A 23,455-nucleotide genomic window follows, 5' to 3' on the forward strand; every position below is an offset into this window, starting at 1 on the left:
CCTGTATACATTTTAAGAACTCCACTGATTGTTACTGAGACCATTCTTCCATATGTGAGCCTACGCACTCAAGGGTCAATGGTGCTTCAGGCCCCCTGCGCCCCAGCGAATGCACCCAAGTACTGGCGGCAGTGTGATAGGCACTAAAACCTGCGCAAGGCTTATTCGGCACATGAGAAAAATTAAAACCAATCACTGCTCCAGTCAGTCAGATCCTCTTTGGAATGGGCCACAATTTAAGAAAAACACCCTCACTCTACCCCATATGACTTGCTCCATGCCCATTATCCCTTAACCCCTCCTAATGCTGAACGGTAGCCTATGTCTGGCAGCTCTTGGCTGAAACTCCCAGCCCTCGTACCCCTCGTGAAATATGCAGTGCATGCGGAATAGCAAGAAACTGTTCAATTGAGCTGCCCTCATATTAACAGTATGGTCTGGTGCTTTGCAAGGTCTGTGTTGTTGGTCCCTGAACATTGATACTATTTGACGATTGAAAGTATGACAGTCAAGCCTGGCCCTTCCTCTTGTGTAGAATATGTTAATAAAGCTCTTTCATCAGAGACATACCGACAGTTAATTAGGACATGATTATACATGGGAGCTGTGCTTGGCTTATTTTTTTCATTGTTATGTGGTGTTCCCTTGTACTGAGCTCTGTCTGCAACAGCCTGATCTGATCCTGATGACATTGTTGTTGAGCTTTCAGGCTTTATCCTTTCCCAAAGTAGCAAAGTAACGCCTCTTTGCTATCCAGAATGGCCTCAAACCTGATGTCAGATCTGCCCTATGTAAAGAACATGGAAACTGCAGCCCCAAGGCAGATTTCACACCAAGTGGAAATATTTACAGGGCTCTGGGGCAGGCAATAGGACTGATTGGATAGTTCTTTCAAACTGCATCATGCACAGGCAGCTGAAAGGCAGGACGAGCAGAGTAGTAATCTCAGGATTGTTAGCGGTGCCACGTGCTAGTGAGGCTAGAAACAGGGAGCGAGTGCAGCTGAACACGTGGCTACAGAACTAGTGTAGGAGGGAGGGATTCAGATATGTGGATCATTGGGATACCTTCTGGGGAAGGTGGGACCTGTACAAGAAGGACGGGTTGCATCTGAACTGGAGGGGCACCAATATCCTGGGCGGGAGGTTTGCTAGAGCTCTTCGGGAGGGTTTAAACTAGTTTGGCAGGGGGATGGGAACCGGAGCCACGGATCAGTGGATGGGGTAGCTGTTGAACAGGCAGATACCGAGTGCAGAGAGTCTGTGAGGAAGGTTAGACAGTTGACAGGGCAAAGTTGCAGCCAGTATGATGGGTTGAAGTGTGTCTATTAAAACGCAAGAAGTGTCAGGAATAAAGGTGATGAACTTAGAGCATGGATCAGTACTTGGAGCTACGATGTTGTGGCCATTACGGAGACGTGGATATCACAGGGGCAGGAATGGATGTTGGATGTTCCGGGGTTTAGATGTTTCAAAAGGAATAGGGAGGGAGGTAAAAGAGGTGAGGGAGTGGCATTGTTAATCAGGGATAGAACAAAACAAAGAACAAAGAAAATTACAGCACAGGAACAGGCCCTTCGGCCCTCCAAGCCTGCGCCGATCCAGATCCTCTATCTAAACATGTCGCCTATTTTCTTAGGGTCTGTATCTCTTTGCTTCCTGCCCATTCATGTATCTGTCCAGATACATCTTAAAAGACGCTATCGTGCCCGCGTCTACCACCTCCGCTGGCAACGCGTTCCAGGCACCCACCACCCTCTGCGTAAAGAACTTTCCACGCATATCCCCCCTAAATTTTTCCCCTCTCACTTTGAACTCGTGACCCCTAGTAATTGAATCCCCCACTCTGGGAAAAAGCTTCTTGCTATCCACCCTGTCTATACCTCTCATGATTTTGTACACCTCAATCAGGTCCCCCCTCAACCTCCGTCTTTCTAATGAAAATAATCCTAATCTGCTCAACCTCTCTTCATAGCTAGCGCCCTCCATACCAGACAACATCCTGGTGAACCTCCTCTGCACCCTCTCCAAAGCATCTACATCATTTTGGTAATGTGGCGACCAGAACTGCACGCAGTATTCCAAATGTGGCCGAACCAAAGTCTTATACAACTGTAACATGACCTGCCAACCCTTGTACTCAATACCCCGTCCGATGAAGGAAAGCATGCCGCATGCCTTCTTGACCACTCTATTGACCTGCGTTGCCACCTTCAGGGAACAATGGACCTGAACACCCAAATCTCTCTGTACATCAATTTTCCCCAGGACTTTTCCATTTACTGTATAATTCACTCTTGAATTGGATCTTCCAAAATGCATCACCTCGCATTTGCCCTGATTGAACTCCATCTGCCATTTTTCTGCCCAACTCTCCAATCTATTTATATTCTGCTGTATTCTCTGACAGTCCCCTTCACTATCTGCTACTCCACCAATCTTAGTGTCGTCTGAAAACTTGCTAATCAGACCACCTATACTTTCCTCCAAACCATTTATGTATATCACAAACAACAGTGGTCCCAGCACGGATCCCTGCGGAACACCACTGGTCACACGTGTCCATTTTGAGAAACTCCCTTCCACTGCTACTCTCTGTCTCCTGTTGCCCAGCCAGTTCTTTATCCTGGACCCCATGCGACTTCACTTTCTCCATCAGCCTGCCATGGGGAACCTTATCAAACGCCTTACTGAAGTCCATGCATATGACATCTACAGCCCTCCCCTCATCAAACAACTTTGTCACTTCCTCAAAGAATTCTATTAAGTTGGTAAGACATGACCTTCTCTGCACAAAACCATGTTGCCTATCACTGATCAGCCCATTTTCTTCCAAATGGGAATAGATCCTATCCCTCAGTATCTTCTCCAGCAGCTTCCCTACCACTGACGTCAGGCTCACCGGTCTATAATTACCTGGATTTTCCCTGCTACCCTTCTTAAACAAGGGGACAACATTAGCAATTCTCCAGTCCTCCGGGACCACACCCGTGTTTAAGGATGCTGCAAAGATACCTGTTAAGGCCCCAGCTATTTCCCCTCTCGCTTCCCTCAGTAACCTGGGATAGATCCCATCCGGACCTGGGGACTTGTCCACCTTAATGCCTTTTAGAATACACAACACTTCCTCCCTCCTTATGCCGACTTGACCTAGAGTAATCAAACATCTGTCCCTAACCTCAACATCCGTCATGTCCCTCTCCTCGGTGAATACCGATGCAAAGTACTCATTTAGAATCTCACCCATTTTCCCTGACTCCACGCATAACTTTCCTCCTTTGTCCTTGAGTGGGCCAATCCTTTCTCTAGTTACCCTCTTGCTCCTTATATATGAATAAAAGTATATAGTATATATAGATAGTATCACAGCTGCAGAAAGGGAGGTCGTCGAGGAGGGTTTGTCTACTGAGTCATTATGGGTGGAAGTCAGAAACAGGAAAGGAGCAGTCACTTTGTTGGGAGTTTTCTAAAGACCCCCCAATAGCAACAGAGACACGGAGGAACAGATTGGGAGGCAGATTTTGGAAAGGTGCAGAAGTAACAGTGTTGTCATGGGTGACTTCAACTTCCCTAATATTGATTGGAACCTCCTTAGTGCAAATAGTTTGGATGGAGCAGTTTTTGTCAGGTGTGTCCAGGAAGGTTCTCTGACTCAATATGTAGATAGGCCGACGAGAGGGGAGACTATGTTGGACTTGGTGCTTGGCAACGAACCAGGCCAGGTGGCAGATCTCTCAGTGGGAGAGCATTTCGGCGATAGTGATCACAACTCCCTGACCTTTACTATCGTCATGGAGAGGGACAGGAGCAGACGGGATGGGAAAATATTTAATTGGGGGAGGGGGAATTACAATGCTATTAGGCAGGAACTGGGAGCATAAATTGGGAACAGATGTTCTCAGGGAAATGCACGACAGAAATGTGGAGGTTGTTTAGGGAGCACTTGCTGCGACTGCTGGATAGGTTTGTCTCGATGAGGCAGTGAAGGGATGGTAGGGTGAAGGAACCTTGGATGACAAGAGATGTGGAACAACTAGTCAAGAGGAAGAAGGAAGCTTACTTAAGGTTGAGGAAGCAAGGATCAGACAGGGCTCTAGAGGGTTACAAGGTAGCCAGGAAGGAAGTGAAGAATGGACTTAGGACAGCTAGAAGGGAACATGAAAAAGTCTCGGCAGGTAGGATTAAGGAAAATCCCAAGGCGTTCTACACTTATGTGAGGAACAAGAGGATGGCCAGAGTGAGGGTAGGGCCGATCAGGGATAGTGGAGGGAACTTGTGCCTGGAGTCGGAGGAGGTAGGGGAGGTCCTAAATGAATACTTTGCTTCAGTATTCACCAGTGAAAGGGACCTGGTCGTTTGTGGGGACAGCGTGGAACAGGCTGATATGCTCGAACAGGTTGAGGTTAAGAGGGAGGATGTGCTGTAAATTTTGAATGATATGAGGACAGATAAGTCCCCGGGGCCAGACGGGATATACCCAAGGATATTACGGGAAGCGAGGGAAGAGATTGCTACGCCTTTGACGATGATCTTTGCATCTTCACTGTCCACTGGAGTAGTACCGGATGATTGGAGGGTGGCAAATGTTGTTCCCTTGTTCAAGAAAGGGAATAGGGATAACCCTGGGAATTATAGACCAGTCAGTCTTATGTCGGTAGTGGGCAAATTATTGGAGAGGATTCTGAGAGACAGGATTTATGATTATTTGGAAAAGCATGGTTTGATTAGAGACAGTCAGCATGGCTTTGAGACGGGCAGGTCATTTCTCACAAACCTTATTGAATTCTTTGAAGATGTGACAAAACACATTGATGAAGTAAGAGCAGTGGATGTGGTGTATATGGATTTTAGCAAGGCGTTTGATAAGGTTCCCCATGGTAGGCTCATTGAGAAAGTAAGGAGGCATGGGATTCAGGGAAAGTTGGCTGTCTGGATACAAAATTGGCTGGCCCATAGAAGTCAGAGGGTGGTAGTGGATGGAAAGTATTCAGCATAGAGCTCGGTGACCAGTGGTGTTCCACAAGGATCTGTTCTGGGACCTCTGATCTTTGTGATTTTTATAAATGACTTGGATGAGGAAGTGGAAGGCTGGGTTAGCAAGTTTGCCGATGACACGAAGGTTGCTGGAGTTGTGGATAGTGTGGAAGGCTATTGTAGGTTGCAACGGGACATTGACAGGATGCAGAGCTGGGCTGAGAAGTGGCAGAGGGAGTTCAACCTGGAAAAGTGTGAAATGATTCATTTTGGAAGGTCGAATTTGAATGCGGAATACAGGCTTAAAGACAGGATTCTTGGTAGTGTGGAGGAACAGAGGGATCTTGGGGTCCATGTCCATCGATCGCTCAAAGTTGCCACCCAAGTTGATAGGGTTGTTAAGAAGGCGTATGGTGTGTTGGCTTTCATTAACAGGGGGATTGAGTTTAAGAGACGCGAGGTTATGCTGCAGCTCTATAAGGCCCTGGTTGGACCACACTTGGAATATTGTGTTCAGTTCTGGTCGCCTCATTATAGGAAGGATGTGGAAGCTTTAGAGAGGGTGCAGAGGAGATTTACCAGGATGCTGCCTGGACTGGAGGGCATGTCTACGAAGAAAGATTGAGGGAGCTAGGGCTTTTCTCATTGGAGCGAAGAAGGATGAGAAGTGACTTGATAGAGGGGTACAAGATGATGAGAGTCATAGATAGAGTGGATAGTCAGAGACTTTTTCCCAGGGTGGAAAGGGCTATCACCAGGGGGCATAATTTTAAGGTGATTGGAGGAAGGATTCAGGGAGATGTCAGAGGAAGGTTCTTTACACAGAGAGTGGTGGGTGCGTGGAATGCGCTGCCAGCGGTGGTAGTAGAAGCAGATACCTTAGGGGCATTTAAGCGACTCTTGGATAGGTACATGGATGATAGTAGAATGAAGGGTAGGTAGTTAGTTTGATCTTAGAGTAGGTTAAAGGTTCGGCACAACATCGTGGGCCGAAGGGCCTGTACTGTGCTGTACTGTTCACTGTTCTATGTTCTATGATGGGCTGAATGGTCTCCCCCTGCACTGTTTGATTCTATGACTCAAGATCAGGAGTGTTGTTCCAAGTTGTCCATGGTATAAAGGGCACCACATCTTTGCCATCGGTGTCACTGAAACTTCCCTCTGGTGTCTTTTGGCTGGTTCCTTTAACCAAACATGTTGCAAATTGCAAAGCTAAACAGCTCTGCTGATGGCCATGATTTGGAGTTTTCAGCCCACCTGTCCAGGTTAACCTGATGCTTTTTCCATTGCTGCTTGTACACACTGTCAATCAACATTAAGAAAGATCCCAAGCAGATTCACAAAGTGAGCAATGCAACTTTGAGTAAACCATACATATTCTACACAAGATTTACTCACATGCAGTTGCTTTAACGTTGTGTTCATATTTTGCTGAATAATAGTTTATGTGCACAGCTTATGGGTACAGTTTCCCTGTTCTTCAAATAGGACAGATTTGGCACAAAGTGGAACTAGCGCAGTTGTGCAAGCATAGAGTCATAGAGTTATAGCACAGAAACAGGCCCTTCGGCCCATCGTGTCCATGCCGGCCATCAAGTATTTATCTATTCTAATCCCATTTTCCAGCACTTGGCCCATAGCCTTGTATGCTATGGCATTTCAAGTGCTCATCTAAATATTTCTTAAATGTTGTGAGGGTTCCTGCCTCTACCACCCCTTAAGGTAATCTGTTCCAGATTCCAACTACCCTCTGGGTGAATACATTTTTCCTCAAATCCCCTCTAAACCTCCTGCCCCTTTCCTTAACTCTATGCCCCCTGGTTATTGACCCCTCCGCAAGGGAAAAAGTTTCTTCCTATCTACCCTATCTATGCCCCTCATAATTTTGTATACCACAATCAGGTCCCCCCCTTAGCCTTCTCTGCTCGAAGGAAAACAACCCCAGCCTATTCAGTCTCTCTTCATAGCTGAAAGCACTTGAATTGGAAGCTGTACATTAGAGAGGCAGAGACTGTTTTGTTTGAAGTTTATGATGAGAACCCCCCCCCCCCCCCCCCCCCCACCCCTGGTTGTCTAAAACATGTTCCTCCAACAGAATGTGCTAATGTTGCTGGAGAATGAGGAACAGAAGGAGAAGGCCCTGGAACAGCTCAACCTCAAAGCGCTGCAACTCTCCACAGTGCCAATCAGCATGCAAGAGGACACTTTCTACAAAGTGCTGTAAGTGGGACTCCTTGACCTCACATTCATTCTGTTTTTTTTAAAATGCTAAACTTTTGATGAAATGCATGCTAATCAAAGCAGTCAATGGAAGTTTCCCAATTTTGTCACCAGGTTAGCTGTAACATGTTCAGCTTGAAGTCAAATTGCCAAAATGTAGGTGGTTCCATGTTTTAGGTTAATGCCACACTTATTTAGGATGAGACTGCCCAACTTATTTCATATAGGACCCTTACCATCAAAATCAAATCATCGAATGATACAACACAGGAGGCCGTTCAGCCCATCGTGCCTGTGCCAGACCTTTGAAGGAGTTATCCATTTAGTCCCACTTCCCTGCCCTTTCCCCAGACCCCTGCAGATTTTTATCCTTAGTGTATTTATCTAATTCCCTTTTGAAAGCTACGATTGAATCTGCTTCCACACCCCCTTTCAGGCAGTGCCTTCCAGTGAAGGATTTATGACTTTAACCCCTTATAGGGACTAAACCAAATCAGGAGTACATCCCTATGAATCTTCTTTAATCAAATTCAAACCAGACAAATTCTCATAGACACTTATTTGGGTCCAAAGAATTGTACTAGCTTTCCCTCAAAGAAAGAAAACCAACAGAGAATATTACCATCTTTCGGATAGCCTATTTTAATAATTCTGGCTAAGTCATAAATATCCCAGATATTATAAGGGTCTGGGAAGTCTCTTCAATACATATCTCTCCATTTAAAGAGACATAGAGAGGGGGTTCTTTGTAGTTGTATACAGAATGCTACATGAGACAATTTATTAACTTTTATAGATTTATTAAAGAATGTCGCATGCAATAGACCTCTAAGTGAATAAGTATATCACAATATCAAATATTACTAAAAGATATAACACATAATCTTATTTTTAACATAGAATCCAAAAGTTTGACCTTGCTAATGTCACAGCAAAAATATCTTAGAATATCCAACAAAATTTAAAGTAAACTTTCACCTTAAATTCCTCGAGTAAGGCATGGGATGAGCAGTATTATTTGAGGAACTCAATACTTCTAAGCGTTTGCTTCAGAACCTTTCATGTTTGGCTGCGTTTGCTGACAATGCAACTACTAGGTGGTGAAGTACTTGTACTTACGCAAATGCAGGCTCTTCAACTGGAACATCAGTGTCTGTGACGTTCAGGCAGCTGCCAGGATTAAAGATGGCGCTGCTCAATTAATAACAGGAAATGCTTATGGCTAGATCGTTGAAGCAAACTAACCTTACATTAAGTTGGATGGAAGCCCAGTAATATGCTACTATGTAGTTATAGGATCAGTGACAACATTTTCCTTGGAGTACAGTTCTAGGTAGTGCTCCATCCAGCGGTCCATTTGCTTGCGTTGGTCAATGATCTGCCCTCAATGCAGCCCAGTCTCTGCCAATCATGGATGAGCTGGACGAATAGCCGACAAAATCGGAACTCAGTGATGCCATTGATTCTCCAGCCAGTGGAAAAGCCCCTGGAAAGGATGGCATTACCCCTGAAATAATCAAGAGTGCCAAGCCTGCTATACTCTCAGCACTCCATGAACTGCTTTGCCTGTGCTGGGACGAGGGAGCAGTACCACAGGACATGCGCAATGCCAATATCATCACCCCCTATAAGAACAATGGTGACTGCGGTGACTGCAGCAACTACCGTGGAATCTCCCTGATCAGCATAGTGGGGAAAGTCTTCGCTCGAGTTGTTTTAAACAGACTCCAGAAGCTGGCTGAGCGTGTCTACCCTGAGGCACAGTGCGGTTTTCGAGCAGAGAGATCCACCATTGACATGCTGTTCTCCCTTCGCCAGCTACAGGTGAAATGCCGCGAACAACAGATGCCCCTCTACGTTGCTTTCATTGATCTCACCAAAGCCTTTGACCTCGTCAGCAGACGTGCTGTCTTCAGACTACCAGAAAAGATCGGATGTCCACCACAGCTACTAAGTATCATCACCTCATTCCATGACAATATGAAAGGCACAATTCAGCATAGCGACGCCTCATCAGACCCCTTTCCTATCCTGAGTGGCGTGAAACAGGGCTGTGTTCTCGCACCTACACTGTTAGGAATCATCTTCTCACTGGTGCTGTCACATGCATTCAAGTCTTCAGAAGAAGGAATTTTCCTCCACATAAGATCAGATGGCAGGTTGTTCAACCTTGCCCGTCTAAGAGCAAAGACCAAAGTACAGAAAGTCCTAATCAGGGAACTCCTCTTTGCTGATGATGCTGCATTAACATCCCACACAGAAGAGTGTTTGCAGAGACTCATCAACAGGATTGCGACTGCCTGCAACAAATTTGGCCTAACCATCAGCCTCAAGAAAACGAACGTCATGGGACAGAACGTCAGAAATGCTCCATCCATCAAAATCGGCAACCACGCTCTGGAAGTGGTTCAAGAGTTCACCTACCGTTGGCTCAACTATCATCAGTAACCTGTCTCTCGATGCAGAAATCAACAAGCGCATGGGAAAGACGTCTGCTGCTATGTCCAGATTGGCCAAGAGGGTGTTGGAAAATGGCGCACTGACATGGAACACAAAAGTCCGAGTGTTTCAACCCTGTGTCCTCAGTACCTTGCTCTACGGCAGCGAGGCCTGGACAATGTATGTCAGCCAAGAGCAACGTCTCAACTCATTCCATCATCGCTGCCTCCGGAGAATCCTTGGCATCAGGTGGCAGGACCGTATCTCCAACGCAGAAGTCCTCAAGGCGGCCAATATCCCCAGCATATACACCCGACTGAGCCAGCGGTACTTGAGATGGCTTGGCCATGTGAGCTGCATGGAAGATGGCAGGATCCCCAAGGACGCATTGTACAGCGAGCTTGTCACTGCATCAGACCCACCGGCCGTCCATGTCTCCGCTTTAATGACGTCTGTAAATGCAACATGAAGTCCTGTGACATTGATCACAAGTCATGGGAGTCAGTTGTCAGTGATCGCCAGAGCTGGTGGACAGCCATAAAGGTGGGGCTAAAGGGTCGAAGAGACTTAGCAGTTGGCAGGAAAAAAGACAGAAGTGTAAGGAGAGAGCCAACTGTGTAACAGCCCCGACGACCAATTTTATCTGCAGCACCTGTGGAAGAGTCTGTCACTCTAGAATTGGCCTTTATAGCCACTCCAGGCGCTGCTCCACAAACCACTGACCATCTCCAGGTGCTTACCCCGATCGCTGGAAAGGAAATAGGGCAGAGTATAAAATGTGCTGCCAACTCGTTATTGTGATTCGTTTATATGACTGACCAGGACTGGTTTCACCCAAACGCGGCTACTAGCTCCCACCCCACTGGTCGCTGTCCCCTCTCGGCAACTCGATTTCTCCCCCTCCGGCCACTTCCCCCCCCCCCACCCCCCCACCAGCTGCTCGCTCCAGACCTCGCTGCTCCCCCCCACTTCCCTGGCCATTGTTCGCCACTCGCGCCACCCCGCTCTCCAGTTGGCCCCTCTCTCCCACCTTCCCCACCCCTCCCACCCCCCGCAAGCTGCTAGCTCTGGTCCGCACCGCTTCCCTCCTCTCAGCCACTCACTCCAACGTTTGATCAGTCTCAATGCACCGCCCAAAGAAGCAAGGTGGGTCACAAGGGGTGACGTAGGAGCGAGTGGCCAAGAGGAGGGAAGCGGTGCAGCCTAGAGCTAGTGGCTGGAGGGGAAGCGGGGAGCGAGTGGCTGGAGAGTGGGGTGGCGCGAAGCGAGGTACAATCGGCCAGGGGAGTTGGGGGAGAAGAGGAGAGCAAGGTCTGGAGCAAGCAGCTGAGGGGAGGGAGCGTCGAGGCCTGGAGCAAGTTGCCGAGGGGGGAGAGCTCCAGCCTCAAAGTCTCCCATTCAGCCACTTCCTCCAGCCGAGTTGGGGGCTGGGTTCCCGATGATCCTTTATCGCGCATGTACAATGAACCAGGCGCAATTACGCGATGATATTAGCTTTGTGCGATGATGTCACCCCGCACATGTGCCACTTAGTCCTGGCAAGATGTAGCTGCGCATGTGCGCAGCTTGGTACACTCTGATGATATCAGCGGGCCACTGCATTGTCAGGAATCACTTTGTTCATGTTTATTCTATTTCTAAGGTGTCAAATGACCTCTTTGCATTTAGCTGGAACCTTTCTGTGTGTTTTTCTTGCTTTCAAATCCATATTTGGTAGTATCATTAACTCATACTCCACTTAATGTTTTACTGGAAATCCCCTGTTTTTTGCAGTTGCGAACATTTTTCTGGTCAAAATGTTTATAACTATGTTTACTTAACCTTTCTTGCTCCTGTTAGTATATTCCATTTATTGTTAATTGCCCTTTCCATGGCACCCCAAAGCAACCTCTGGAGCCGACCTGTCTGCACAAAACAATTGAGTTTGTTGCTACCTCTTACTGACAGGATATTTCAGGCAGTTAAGTGGACAGCAGTGGGCCTTCCACAGGATCAAGGACCCCAGCTACGGAAGTCCCGCTTTCTGAGAGCTGCCGGCCAATCAGAGCAACTAACCAAGTCCCAGGAGTGGCGCTGGCCCCAGGCCACAGATAGGTCAGGGCAGGAAAGGTCTCGCAGGGTGAGGTCATTGGGGAAGGATGTGTACAGGGGTCGGCAGCAAGGGCAAGGGGGTGGCTCTCAGTGGGCCCCCTTCTTCATGTCAGGTCCCTCTTTTAGGCACTAAGTGCCTTTTAATGAGGCCCATTCACCCGCCCAGAGCTGGCAAGCAATGTGCATGGGTTTGCTTGGCATGCTCCCCATGTGGTGACAGACCCTCCTGCTGCTGAGCTAATTGTGGTGGTGGTGGGATGTGGCCATTAATTGAGCATTATTGCCTGCTTAATGGCCTCAATTGGTGGTGGGGTGGGAAGGCCATTCACAGGCCCTCGCATCCTGAACCTTATTTTGGTGGAGGCGGGAAGGTGGTGGGGCTCCCCCCGTCCCATCCCACCACCATCCCACCCAATTACATGCTCGACCCGTCACCAAACCCACCACGGGAGAAAGAATAAAATTCACCCCATATAAACCCCTCGAGTCTGTTCTATCATTCAATTAGATCGTGGTTAATCTGTACCTCAACTCCATTTTACTCACCTTGCTTATATCCCTGATACCCTCACCCAGCAAAAATCTATCAACCTTAGTTTTGATGGCTCCAACTGACCCCAGCACCCACAGCATTTTGGTGGAGAGAGTTCCAGATTTCAACTACCCTTTATGAGAAAAAATGCTTCCTGAATTCACAGCCCAGCTCTAATTTTGATGTTATGCCCACTCGTTATTGCCCTCATCGGAGGAAATAGTTTCTTTGTTTCTGCACTATCAGATCCTTTTATCATCTTAAATACTTTGATCACCCCTCAACTTTCTAAACTCAATGCAATACAAACCAAGTTAATGCAAACTGTCTTTACAATTTAACCCTCTAAACCCAGTATCATTCTGACCAGTCTGCACTGCAAGCACTCCAAGACTAATATATCCTTTCAGATGTGCCATGTGCAGAACTGAATGGAGTTCTCTAAATGGTTTTGACCAGAGCTCCATACAACTGACGCAATTCTCGCTCACTGAACACAGTAGTGTTAATATTGAAGTGCTCATGTACATGTATAGCATGTGTAGCAGATGTATTGTTTGGTTGCACTCTTATGCAAATAAACTGCTTCTCCATATTTCTTTTGCTACAGTTATCAGCTTTGGCAAGAAGCAATGGATAGTCTTGTTAGTTATTCGATGCAGCTCAGGGAAATAATGGGTCTGCCTGAAAAGGAGACTGAAGGCAGTCTTATTGCGGAAGAAGCCGGTAAGTTACAGGGAAAAGCTTCTTTACTGTGGATTCAATGATTTGTTAACGCACGCATTTCAGGTAAAATCATTCCAGGTGTCTTTTCTGGTGTAACATGCAATAACATTCATTGTCATTCTGCATTCTCTGCAAGCTGTAGGGATGTAGTGTAGTGCAGCAGTTCTCAAACTTGGGTCTGTGGACCCATTAGGGGTCTGTAGAGATTTCCAGGGGGTCCGTGAAATGGCAGCATGCTGTCATTACGGCACAGAAGGAGGTCATTTGGCCCATTGAGTCCATGCCGGCTCTCTGTAGAACAATCCAGTCAGTCCCATTCTCCTGCCCAATCCTGTAGCTCTGCAAGTTTATTTCCCTCAAGTGTCTTTCCAATTTCCTTTTAAAATTCAAGTCTGCTTCCACACTCTTGTAGGCAGCACGTTCCATATCATCACCCCTCACTGTGTAAAAAAAAAAGTTGTTCTTCACATCACCTGCATCTCTTGCCCAAAACCTTTAAGCTGTATTCCCTAGCCCTTGTTGCATCAGCAAATTGGAACAGCTTTCCTTTGTCTACCTTATCTAAACCTGTCATAATCTTGAACACCTCTATCAAATCTCCCCTCAATCTCCTTTGCTCCAAGGAGAACAACCCCAGCTTCGCCAACCTAACCTTGTAATGAAATTCCCTCAACCCTGGAACCATTCTGGTAAATCTCCTCTGCACCCTCTCAAGACCCTCACATCCTTCCTAAAGTATGGTGACCAGAACTGGTTGCAACACTCTAGTTGTGGCCTAATCAGAGCTTTATAAAGATTCAGCATAACTTCCCTGCTTTTGTACTCAATACCTCAATTTATGAAGCCCAAGATCCCATATGCTTTGCTAACTGCTCTCTCAATATGTCCTGCCACTTTCAAAGATCAATGCTCTTGAGCCCCCAGGTCCCTCTGTTCCTGTACATCCTTTATACTTAATGGTCTGTATTAACATCACTATCCCTTTTGCCAAAATGCATCACCCTACACTTCTCTGTATTAAATTCCATCTGCCACTTGTCTGCCCATTCTGCTAGCCTATCCATGTCCTGTTGCAGTCGATTAGCATCATCCTCACTGTCTACTACACCTCCAAGTTTGGTATAATTAGCCAATTTTGAAATTTTACTCTGTATTCCAACATCCAAGTCATTTATATATATCGAAAAAGCAGTGGCCCTAGCACTGACCCTTGGAGAATACCACTGTCTACTATCGTCCAGTCTGAAAAACAGCTATTTACCACGACTCTCTGTTTTCTGTCCTTAAACCAATGTTTTTACCAATTTGACACTGACCCTCCTATTCCATGAGCCTCAATTTTGTTAACTCAATCCTTTCCAAGTACTTGTTAACTTGTTCCCTAATTATTGTTTCTAAAATCTTACCCACCACTGATGTTAAACTGACTGGCCTTTAGTTACTAGGAAAGTCCTTACACCCTTCCTTGAATAAGTGTGTCACATTTGCCAATGATGTGAAAGTGCTTACTGAGCAGGCCAGCCTTATGAATGGGTGACCGCCCAGGTTGCTATAATCAAGAGTGAGTGATTGAGCCAGTGGTGGGCTTGGTGCAAGCCAGGAGGTTGGAGCGGAGTGCGGCCGCCACAGGTACAGCACAGAGTGGGATGGCTGTCTCACCTACGTGGGGAGCACATCTGGAGGAGCGCTGAGAAGGACAAGTAGATCGACAGGTAGACTCGCAGTTACCAGGGTGCCAAGTGAATTCAGCCTTGCTCAAGAGAGGGCGTTTAAAAAAATATTTACGGACCACATTATTAAGCTCAAAGAAAGACTGGCAATATACAAGTTTGCCCAGGGTGCCATTTTCCCTCATTTAGATGGGTGGTCCATGGTTACTAATCCATTTGAAAAGGACTCCTCATTCAAAAATGTGTGAGAACCATTGGCCTAGTGCCATGGAATCTGGGGAAATCACATTAAACATTGGCCTGACGTTGTCTATTGGCAGTGACAAACATATACTCCTCCCACTGCTGTGTGACCTGAAGCTAAACATTCTTTATGGCTTGTGTCTTTTATTGTCCCAAGTTTGGGCACAATTTCTCGGCTGTCAACAAGAGTAGATTTGATGTGTCAGACCTCAGAGTATCAAGCATTCTGTTAATTTATCCTGCACACCTGGTTTTACAGGTTTCCAAGGAGATCAAAAGGTGTGGATCTTTGGAATTCTCTATCCCCAGGAACTGTGGATGCTTAGTCATTGAATATATTAAACGCAGAGATCGAATGATTTTTGGATACTAAGGGAATGAAGGGATTTGGAGATAGTGCAGGAAGGTAGAGTTGAGGTAGAAGATCAGCCATAGTTGTATTAAATGTCGGAGCAGGTTGAAGGGCCAAATAGCCCATGTTCTTATTAAAGTGTTGGCTGCAGACAATAAACTTTCAGAAAGTATCATGACAGCCTGTCCTTTCAGCACAAGCTCACCAAAGGTAAGCTGTTTAGATCATATCAGCTGACATTCGATAGGTTGTGGGAAATGGTCTGAATAGGCAGTTCCTGAGAAACAAAATCTTGCATTTATATAGCACCTTTAACATAGTTAAATATCCCAAGGCACTTCACAGGAACATTATCAGACAAAAATTGATACCAAGCCACATAGCAGATATTAAGACAAGTGACTAAAAGCTTGACCAAAGAGGTAGGTTTTAAAGAGTGTCTTAAAGGAGGAGAGAGAGGCAGAAAGACAAAGAGGTTTATGTTGGGAATTCTAGAGCTTAGAACCTGGATGGCTGAAGGCATGGCCGCCAGTGGTGGGGCAAAGGAAATCGGGATTCTCAAGAGGTAAGTATTGAAAGAACACAGAGATCTTGAAGATTTGTATGGCTGGAGGGGATTACAAAGATTGTGAGGCCATGGATGAGAATTTTGAAATTGAATTGTTGTTGGACCAGGAGCCAATGTAGGTCAGCGAGCACAGGGGTGATGGTTGAACTGGGCATGGTTCATGTTAGATATGGCAGCAAAGTTTTGGATAAACTCAAGTTTGTGGAGGGTGAAAAGATGGGAGGCTGGCCAGGAGAGCCTTGGAATATTCATGAAAGGTGTTATATAATTGCAAGTTTTGTAAGTATTCTTCATTCTTCAAATAAAACGTATTTTTCCTCACACCATAATCCGACTCACCTATCCCCCACAGAGCTGCAAGTGTGTAGTTTCTTGAGGGAGGGAGGTTGTGTTAAGTGTTTAGCAAGAGTCAGTTTAGCTTCAGCTGAAAACAAACTGGTGAGTAAAACAGATCCTGGCAAGTGATGCAATGTGAGAGGAGAGGGCCACCAGCACTGCCTATCAGCAACTTCAGCACAGCATGATATGTGTATGATCAGTGTCTGCTTCCCCAGAAAATTTCTTTATCACATCATGATCTGAGAGAGAAGGTAGTTTTGTTTTGGAACTCCGTAAAAGCTTAAAAACACTTTGTCCAATGTTATTCTGCACCTGTGTTGCCCATTGAATGCTGTATGTACAAACATGTGGGTCAGAATCTGCAGTGTTGCGGCATTAGTTCACTCAAGGCCATTAGGTTTTTTTATTATTGAGAAACTTAGGTGAAAGTCCAAGGCCCATAGCTCAGGATTTACCACCTATCGAAAAGAAAGAGAAACGGTGCGATCAATGAATAAATGCAGGATAGGTGATGCCACACTTGCTATTTTCTTGGAGAAAGTACTGAATGGTATACTTCATTATGGAAGGAGACAAATTGGAGGAAGTGGCATCTCCTAGACATGGCATCTTATCTCTGCACAGTTAGCTCACAGGAGCAGGCCTGGGAGCCAGTCCCTAATCATTTGAGCAGCAGTCAATGTGTGGGCCTGAATTAGGAGGAAGGCACAACTGGCTCTGGTTTCCTTGGGTTTAAGGGCATGAACAATGTTAACAAGGAAATAATGATGGCCACATACCTGTTAATTATTTCATCAATTGGGTTCTAGTATTTAGAACAGCGTTTTATAGGTTTTTCCACATTAATCCAGTTTGGTTTAAAAACAATTGCCCCCTGTCTATTCTGGGTAAGTTAATAATGGTGCAAAAGGGTTATTCCTCACAAGAGGAAATCTTTGGGCAGGTTGGATAAATCGAACTTGATATTAAGAACATAAACTGTGAAGGAAGAAAAAGTCATTAAGTCCATCAGTCGTACTGCTTGCACAGCCTGTGTACGCTTTACCCTATCATGGATTTTACCCACCCATTTAATCCCCTCCACAGCCCATGTATACTCTACCCTATCATGGATATGCAGCAATTTATTTTCCTATAAGAACGGTTCTTTCAAGCATTCTTCAAACAAAGTTTTAAAGTTTGCATTCACTATTACATCTTGACATGCTCTCAGTGGTATTTTTAGTTCGAGATACAGCACTGAAACAGGCCCTTCAGCCCACCGAGGCTGTGCCGACCAACAACCACCCATTTATACTAACCCATATTCCCTACCACCTACCTACACTAGGGGCAATTTACAATGGCTAATTTACCTACCAACCTGCAAGTCTTTGGCTGTGGGAGGAAACCAGAGCACCCGGCGAAAACCCACGCGGTCACAGGGAGAACTTGCAAACTCCGCACAGGCAGCACCCAGAATCGAACCCGGGTCCCTGGAGCTGTGAGGCTGCGGTGCTAACCACTGTGCCGCCCTGTGGGTATTTGTGGGTTTCCGCTGATTAGTACCTTAAAATACTCAATCCTGATCCTAATCACATGATTATTAGCTCTTTTTTATAAGGGTATTGAATTTTTGCCAGTTGTCTGATCCACTTTCCGAAAATCCTGTTTACTGGCGGACAAATGGAATAACCTGCATACATCTACAATATCCGTTTCTCTCAGCTTCTTAAAAATATGGAGCATATTTTCTCTTCATAATTTAGAGCACTGAGTCCTGGAATTATTTCTGTCACATATCTCTGAACTCACTCCAGTGCATCACCATCCCCTTGAAGGTAGGATGCCTAGAACCGCACACTAGTTCCACATACAATAACTTTGCTGCTGATACCAAGCTAAGTGGCTAAGGAACAAGGTAGCATTCACAGAGAATCAAACCAGTCTAGATAAATGTTGGATTATCCGCACATACAGGAGGAAATAGTCCAGTTTTGTGACCAGCTAGTGTAAAATCAGGGCCAGGCAAGTCTAGACCCACAAAGGACACAGTCAAGCCCTTAAAGGGGCAATATCACTAATATTAACTAAATATCAAATTGAGAAATTTGGGCGAGTGAGGGGGACAGGGGAGAGGAAACCAGAACAAAAATTCCATGAGGTGTTCATGGGTCATGGAAAGTACTCAAGGAGTGGTAGACACGTAGGAAAGAGTATCCATTAGCTAAAGTAGAAGAAGAAAGAGATTTGGTTGTAATGTTTACTTTCTCTGTGAATTGTGCACTAATCAGAGTGAGGGATGTTGGGGCTGAGAATGGAACACTTTACACTTCAGGCATCCAGTGTCAGCAGCAGTCACTGAGGTAAAGCTCCAACTATGCTGTGCCTTAGACCCAGCCTCGGAGGAAAGACCCCTTAGTGTAACAATTTCCCATTTTCTAAAATTGACCAAATTCATTGAACATATCTTGTATATGGGAAGCCAATTAAGAGATTGCAAAGAAACTTAATTTTATGTCATTCATTTGAGGAATAAATCATTGGTGAAGCCAGTTTGTCGAATTACACAGTTTTAGCAACTTGCCTTCAAAGAGGCATGCATTGCCAATGGGTCCAGAGAAAAGCATCTAAAGTGATTGCAGAACCGAGAGTTCTGGGGTATAAGGACTGACTGACAGAGGTGACCTTGTTTCAAATAGAAAAAAATACAATTGTTAACGAGGGGCATTATCCTGTTAGATAAAATTCTGTGAGATGTGGACGTAAACTATTTAACATCGACCCAATACACGAGAGAGGAGAACAGCATTAACAAGGTTAAACAAGATTAGAGAAAATCTTTTTCCCCACTGTGCAGTGAGGATCCAAAGCTTCATGGAACAAGGACTTCCTGTCCTACTGCCATGTTTGAAAGGAAACTATCAGGTTTGAATAATGGTGATATTAAGTATGGATAAATAATATTGGGGGGTGGGATGGGGGTGGGTTAGGGAGACATTCACAACTTTCCCTGGGTGATTTAATAAGTGAGGTTTTAGGCCCCTAGTGGGGCAGATTGTACATGTTCTGTGCTACATGGCTCAAATGACTTACCTTCCTTTCCACGATTTGCTGCATTAAAAAAAAATTCTTAGCATTTTCCCAATTACTGCATACCTGATCAAACTATGTAATCTCTGCTTTTCCATTATCCTTTCACTAATTCACTATAACCCAGCTGCATCTAGTGTTGAGACAGACGATGGTACTTCTAAAACAGTTGGTAAGTGGAAACAAGAACAAAGGTAGGAGGTTGTAGAAATATCAGAATGTCTTAAGTTAGTATAGGCAAGTATTAAGATTAAAGTAGGAGTCTGCTGGAGTAGATGGATGGAATCTGCTCTCAATCAACTTCGATTACAAAAGGAATTCAACAACAGTATCAAAGAACCAGAATCATACCAGCAAATAAAGCTACAACAGTGAATTGTCATGGACCGTCTCAGAGAGTGCTATCAAGAGTACACAGTATTTACAGCATAGAAACAGGCCATTCAGCCCAGCAGGTCCATGCCAGTGTTTATCGTCCACTTGAGCCTCCTCCCACCCTTCTTCATCTAACCGCATCAGCTTTCCCCATCGTGTTTATTTAGCTTTCCTTTAAATGCATCTATGCTATTTGCCTCAACTGCTCATTGTGATAGCGAGTTTCATATTTTAACCATTCTCTGAGCAAAGAAGTTACTCCTGAAATCCCTATTGGAATTTATTGGTGGCTATCTTATACTTATGACACTCTAATTCTTGTCTTGCTTACAAGTGGGGAGGTGGTAGCACAGTGGTATTGTCACTGGACTAGTGACCCAGAGACTCAGGGTATTGCTCTGGGGACATGGGTTCAAATCCCACCACAGCAGAAGGTGGAGTGTGAATTCAGTTCAAAGCAAGTCTAATGATGGCCATGAAACCATTGTCGATTGCTGTAAAAACCCATCCGGTTCACTGATGTCCTTTAGGGAAGGAAATCTGCTGTCCTTACCTGGTCTGGCCAACATGTGACTCCAGACCCACAGCAATGTGGTTAACTCTTACATGCCCTCTGAAATGGCCTAGCAAGCACTCAGTTTTACCTAACCGCTGCGAAGTCAATAAAAAAGGAATGAAACCAGACGGACCACCCGGCATCGACCTAGGCACCGAAAACGACAACAGCAAACCCAGCTCTGTCGACCCTGCAAAGTCCTCCTTACTAACATCTGGGGGCTTGTGTCAAAGTTGGGAGAGCTGTCCCACAGACTAGTCAAGCAATAGCCTGACATAGTCATACTCACCGAATCATACCTTACAGACAATGTCCCAGACACTTCCATCTCCATCCCGGGTATGTCCTGTCCCACCAGCAGGACAGACCCAGCAGAGGTGGTAGCACAGTGGTATACAGTCAGGAGGGAGTTGCACTTGGAGTCCTCACTGAGGATGGCAAGGGCACAGAATGTATTCTGGATGAGGGACTTCAATGTCCATCACCAAGAATGGCTCGGTAGCACCACTACTGGCCGAGTCCTAAAGGACATAGCTGCTAGACTGGGTAAGCGGCAGGTGGTGAGGGAAAAACATGTTTGACCTCGTCCTCACCAATCTGCCTGCCACAGATGCATCTGTCCATGACAGTATTGGTAGGGGTGACCACCGCACAGTCCTTATTTAGGCGAAGTCCCGCCTTCACATTGAGGATACCCTCCATCGTGTTGTGTGGCACTACCACTGTGCTAAATGGGATAGATTCAGAACAGATCTAGCAATGCAAAACTGGGCATCTATGAGCCATCAGCAGCAGCAGAATTGTACTCAACTACAATCTGTAACCTCATGGCCTGGCATATCCCCCACTCTACCATTACCATCAAGCCAGGAGACCAACCCTGGTTCAATGAAAAGTGCAGGAGAGCATGCCAGGAGCAGCACCAGGCATACCACAAAATGAGGTGTCAATCTGGTGAAGCTACAACACAGGACTACTTGCATGCTAAACTGGGATATTTGTGGAGCCGCCTCCTCCAGTCAGTTGTTTAACTGTCCACCACCATTCACGACTGGATGTGACAGGACTGCAGAGCTTAGATCTGATTTGTTGGTTATGGGATTGCTTAGCTCTGTCTATTGCATGCTGCTTCCGCAGCCCCATCCTCAATGATGGGGGAGCCCAGCACATCAGCGCGAAAAATAAGGCTGAAGCATTTGCAACAATCTTCAGCCAGAAGTGCCGAGTTGATGATCCATCTCGGCCTCCTCCTGAAGTCCCCAGCAGCACAGATGCCAGACTTCAGCCAATTCAATTCACTCTGCATGATGTCAAGAAAAGAACTGAAGGCACTGGATACTGCAAAGGTTATGGGCCCTGACAATATTCTGGCAATAGTACTGAAGACCTGTGCTCCAGAACTTGCCACGCTCCTCGCCAAGCTGTTCCAGTACAGCTACAACACTGGCATCTACCTGGCAATGTGGAAAATTGCCCAGGTATGTCCGGTCCACAAAAAGCAGGACAAGTCCAACCTGACCAATTACCACTCCATCAATCTACTCTCAATCATCAGTAAAGTGATGGAAGGTGTCATCAACAGTGCCATCAAGCAGCACTTGCTTCGCAATAACCTGCTCAGTGATGCTCAGTTTGGGTTCCGCCAGGGCCACTTAGCTCCTGACCTCATTACAGCCTTGGCTCAAACATGGACAAAAGAGCTAACTCCAGAGGTGAGGTGAGAGTGACTGCCCTTGTCATAAAGGCAGCATTTGACCGAGTATGGCATCAAGGAGCCCTCGCAAAACTGGAGTCAATGGGAATCAGGGGGAAAACTCTCCGCTGGTTGGAGTCATACCTAGCACAAAGGAAGATGGTTGTGGTTGTTGGAGGTCAATCATCTGAGCTCCAGGACATCACTGCAGGAGTTCCTCAGGGTAGTGTCCTAGGCCCAACCATCTTCAGCTACTTCATCAGTGACCTTTCTTCAATCATAAGGTCAGAAGTGGGGATGTTCGCTGATGTATGTGCCAGGTATGTAGACAATGGCTTCAATCTTCCCAATATTTAATTGCAGGAAATTTCTGCTCACCCAGGAGAAGCAGTTTTGATAATTTAGCACAGTGGAGGAGTTGAGAGAGGTGGTTATCAGTATACATGTGAAAACTGATGCTGTTTCTGGATGATGTGGCTGAGGTCAGCATGTAGATGAGAAATGGGAGGGGGCCAACGATAGATCCTTGGGGAACACTAGAGGTAACAGTGCTGGAGTGGGAAGAGAAGCCATTACTAGAGTATTGCATCTAGTTCTGGTCACCACATTTTTGGAAGGATTTGAGGGTCCTTAAGAGGGCACATAGGAGATTTACCAGAATGGGTCCAGGGATGAGGGAGTTTAGCTACATGGTTAGGTTGGAGAAGCTGGGGTTGTTCTCCTTGAAGCAAATGAGATTAAGGGGAAATTTAATAGTGGTGTACAAGATTATGGCAAGTTTAAATAAGATAGACAAAGAAAAGCTGTTCCCATTAGCTAATGGTACTAGGGCAGGGGTCACCAACACATCGATTGCGAGCTACTGGTAGCCTTTGAGTAGCTCACGAAAAGCCCCTGACAACACATTCCAATCGCCCACACCATCCTGCTAGCATTAATCTGCGCATTCGCATCCTGATGTCACCTTGCACTGACATCACCATGGGTCAAGCGAGCGTGAGCGAGCAGCAGGGAGTGGGGGTAGCAAGCGGGGGCAGAGCGAGTGGGAGGCTGACTCGTGATATTTTTCCTTTATCAGCAGTAGCTCTCACTAAAGAAAAGGTTGGAAACCCCTGGACTAGGGGACACAGATTTGAGGTTTTGGGCAAGAGATGCAGGGGGATGTGAGGGAGAACTTTTTTATGCAGTGAGTGGTAATGACCTGGGACTCGCTGCCTACGAGGGTGGTGGAAGCAGAGACAATGAATGATTTCAAAAGGTAATTGGATGGGCAATTGAGGAAAATAAATTTTCAGGACCATGGGGATAAAGCGGGGTAATGGGACTAATTGTATTGCTCTCCAGAGAGCCAGCATTTACTCAATGGGCCAAATGGCCTCTTTAGGTGTTGGAAAAACACTATGACTCTAGTGTTTCTCTGGCTACAAATAGATAGAATGGAAACAGGTGAGGGCAGTCCGACCCAGCTGGATCACAGAGGACAGGTGTCGGAGGTGAATGGTGTGTATGGTCAACCATGTCAATGGTTGCAGACAGGTTGAGACGGGATAGTTTACATTTGTCACAGTCACATAGGATCTCATTTGTGACTTTGATAAAAGCTATT

General features: G+C 45.9%; 1 protein-coding gene across 4 annotated transcripts in view; it reads left to right on the top strand.

Annotated features, from left to right (window-relative positions):
• The window catches only part of mycbpap (mycbp associated protein), a 330,021-nt gene that overhangs the window by 266,238 nt on the left and 40,328 nt on the right, over positions 1–23,455 (top strand). For all 4 annotated transcript variants that reach the window (XR_010977536.1, XM_068057785.1, XM_068057786.1 and 1 more), the window contains exons 15-16: positions 7,069–7,193; positions 12,866–12,981. Coding sequence is in view for 3 of the 4 variants with exons in the window: in XM_068057785.1 (XP_067913886.1) it covers positions 7,069–7,193; positions 12,866–12,981 (241 nt within the window). In the remaining variant the exon portion in view is untranslated. The remainder of the gene's footprint in view (positions 1–7,068; positions 7,194–12,865; positions 12,982–23,455) is intronic.

This window comes from Heterodontus francisci, chromosome 26, assembly GCF_036365525.1.
Source record: "Heterodontus francisci isolate sHetFra1 chromosome 26, sHetFra1.hap1, whole genome shotgun sequence".
NCBI lineage: Eukaryota > Metazoa > Chordata > Chondrichthyes > Heterodontiformes > Heterodontidae > Heterodontus > Heterodontus francisci.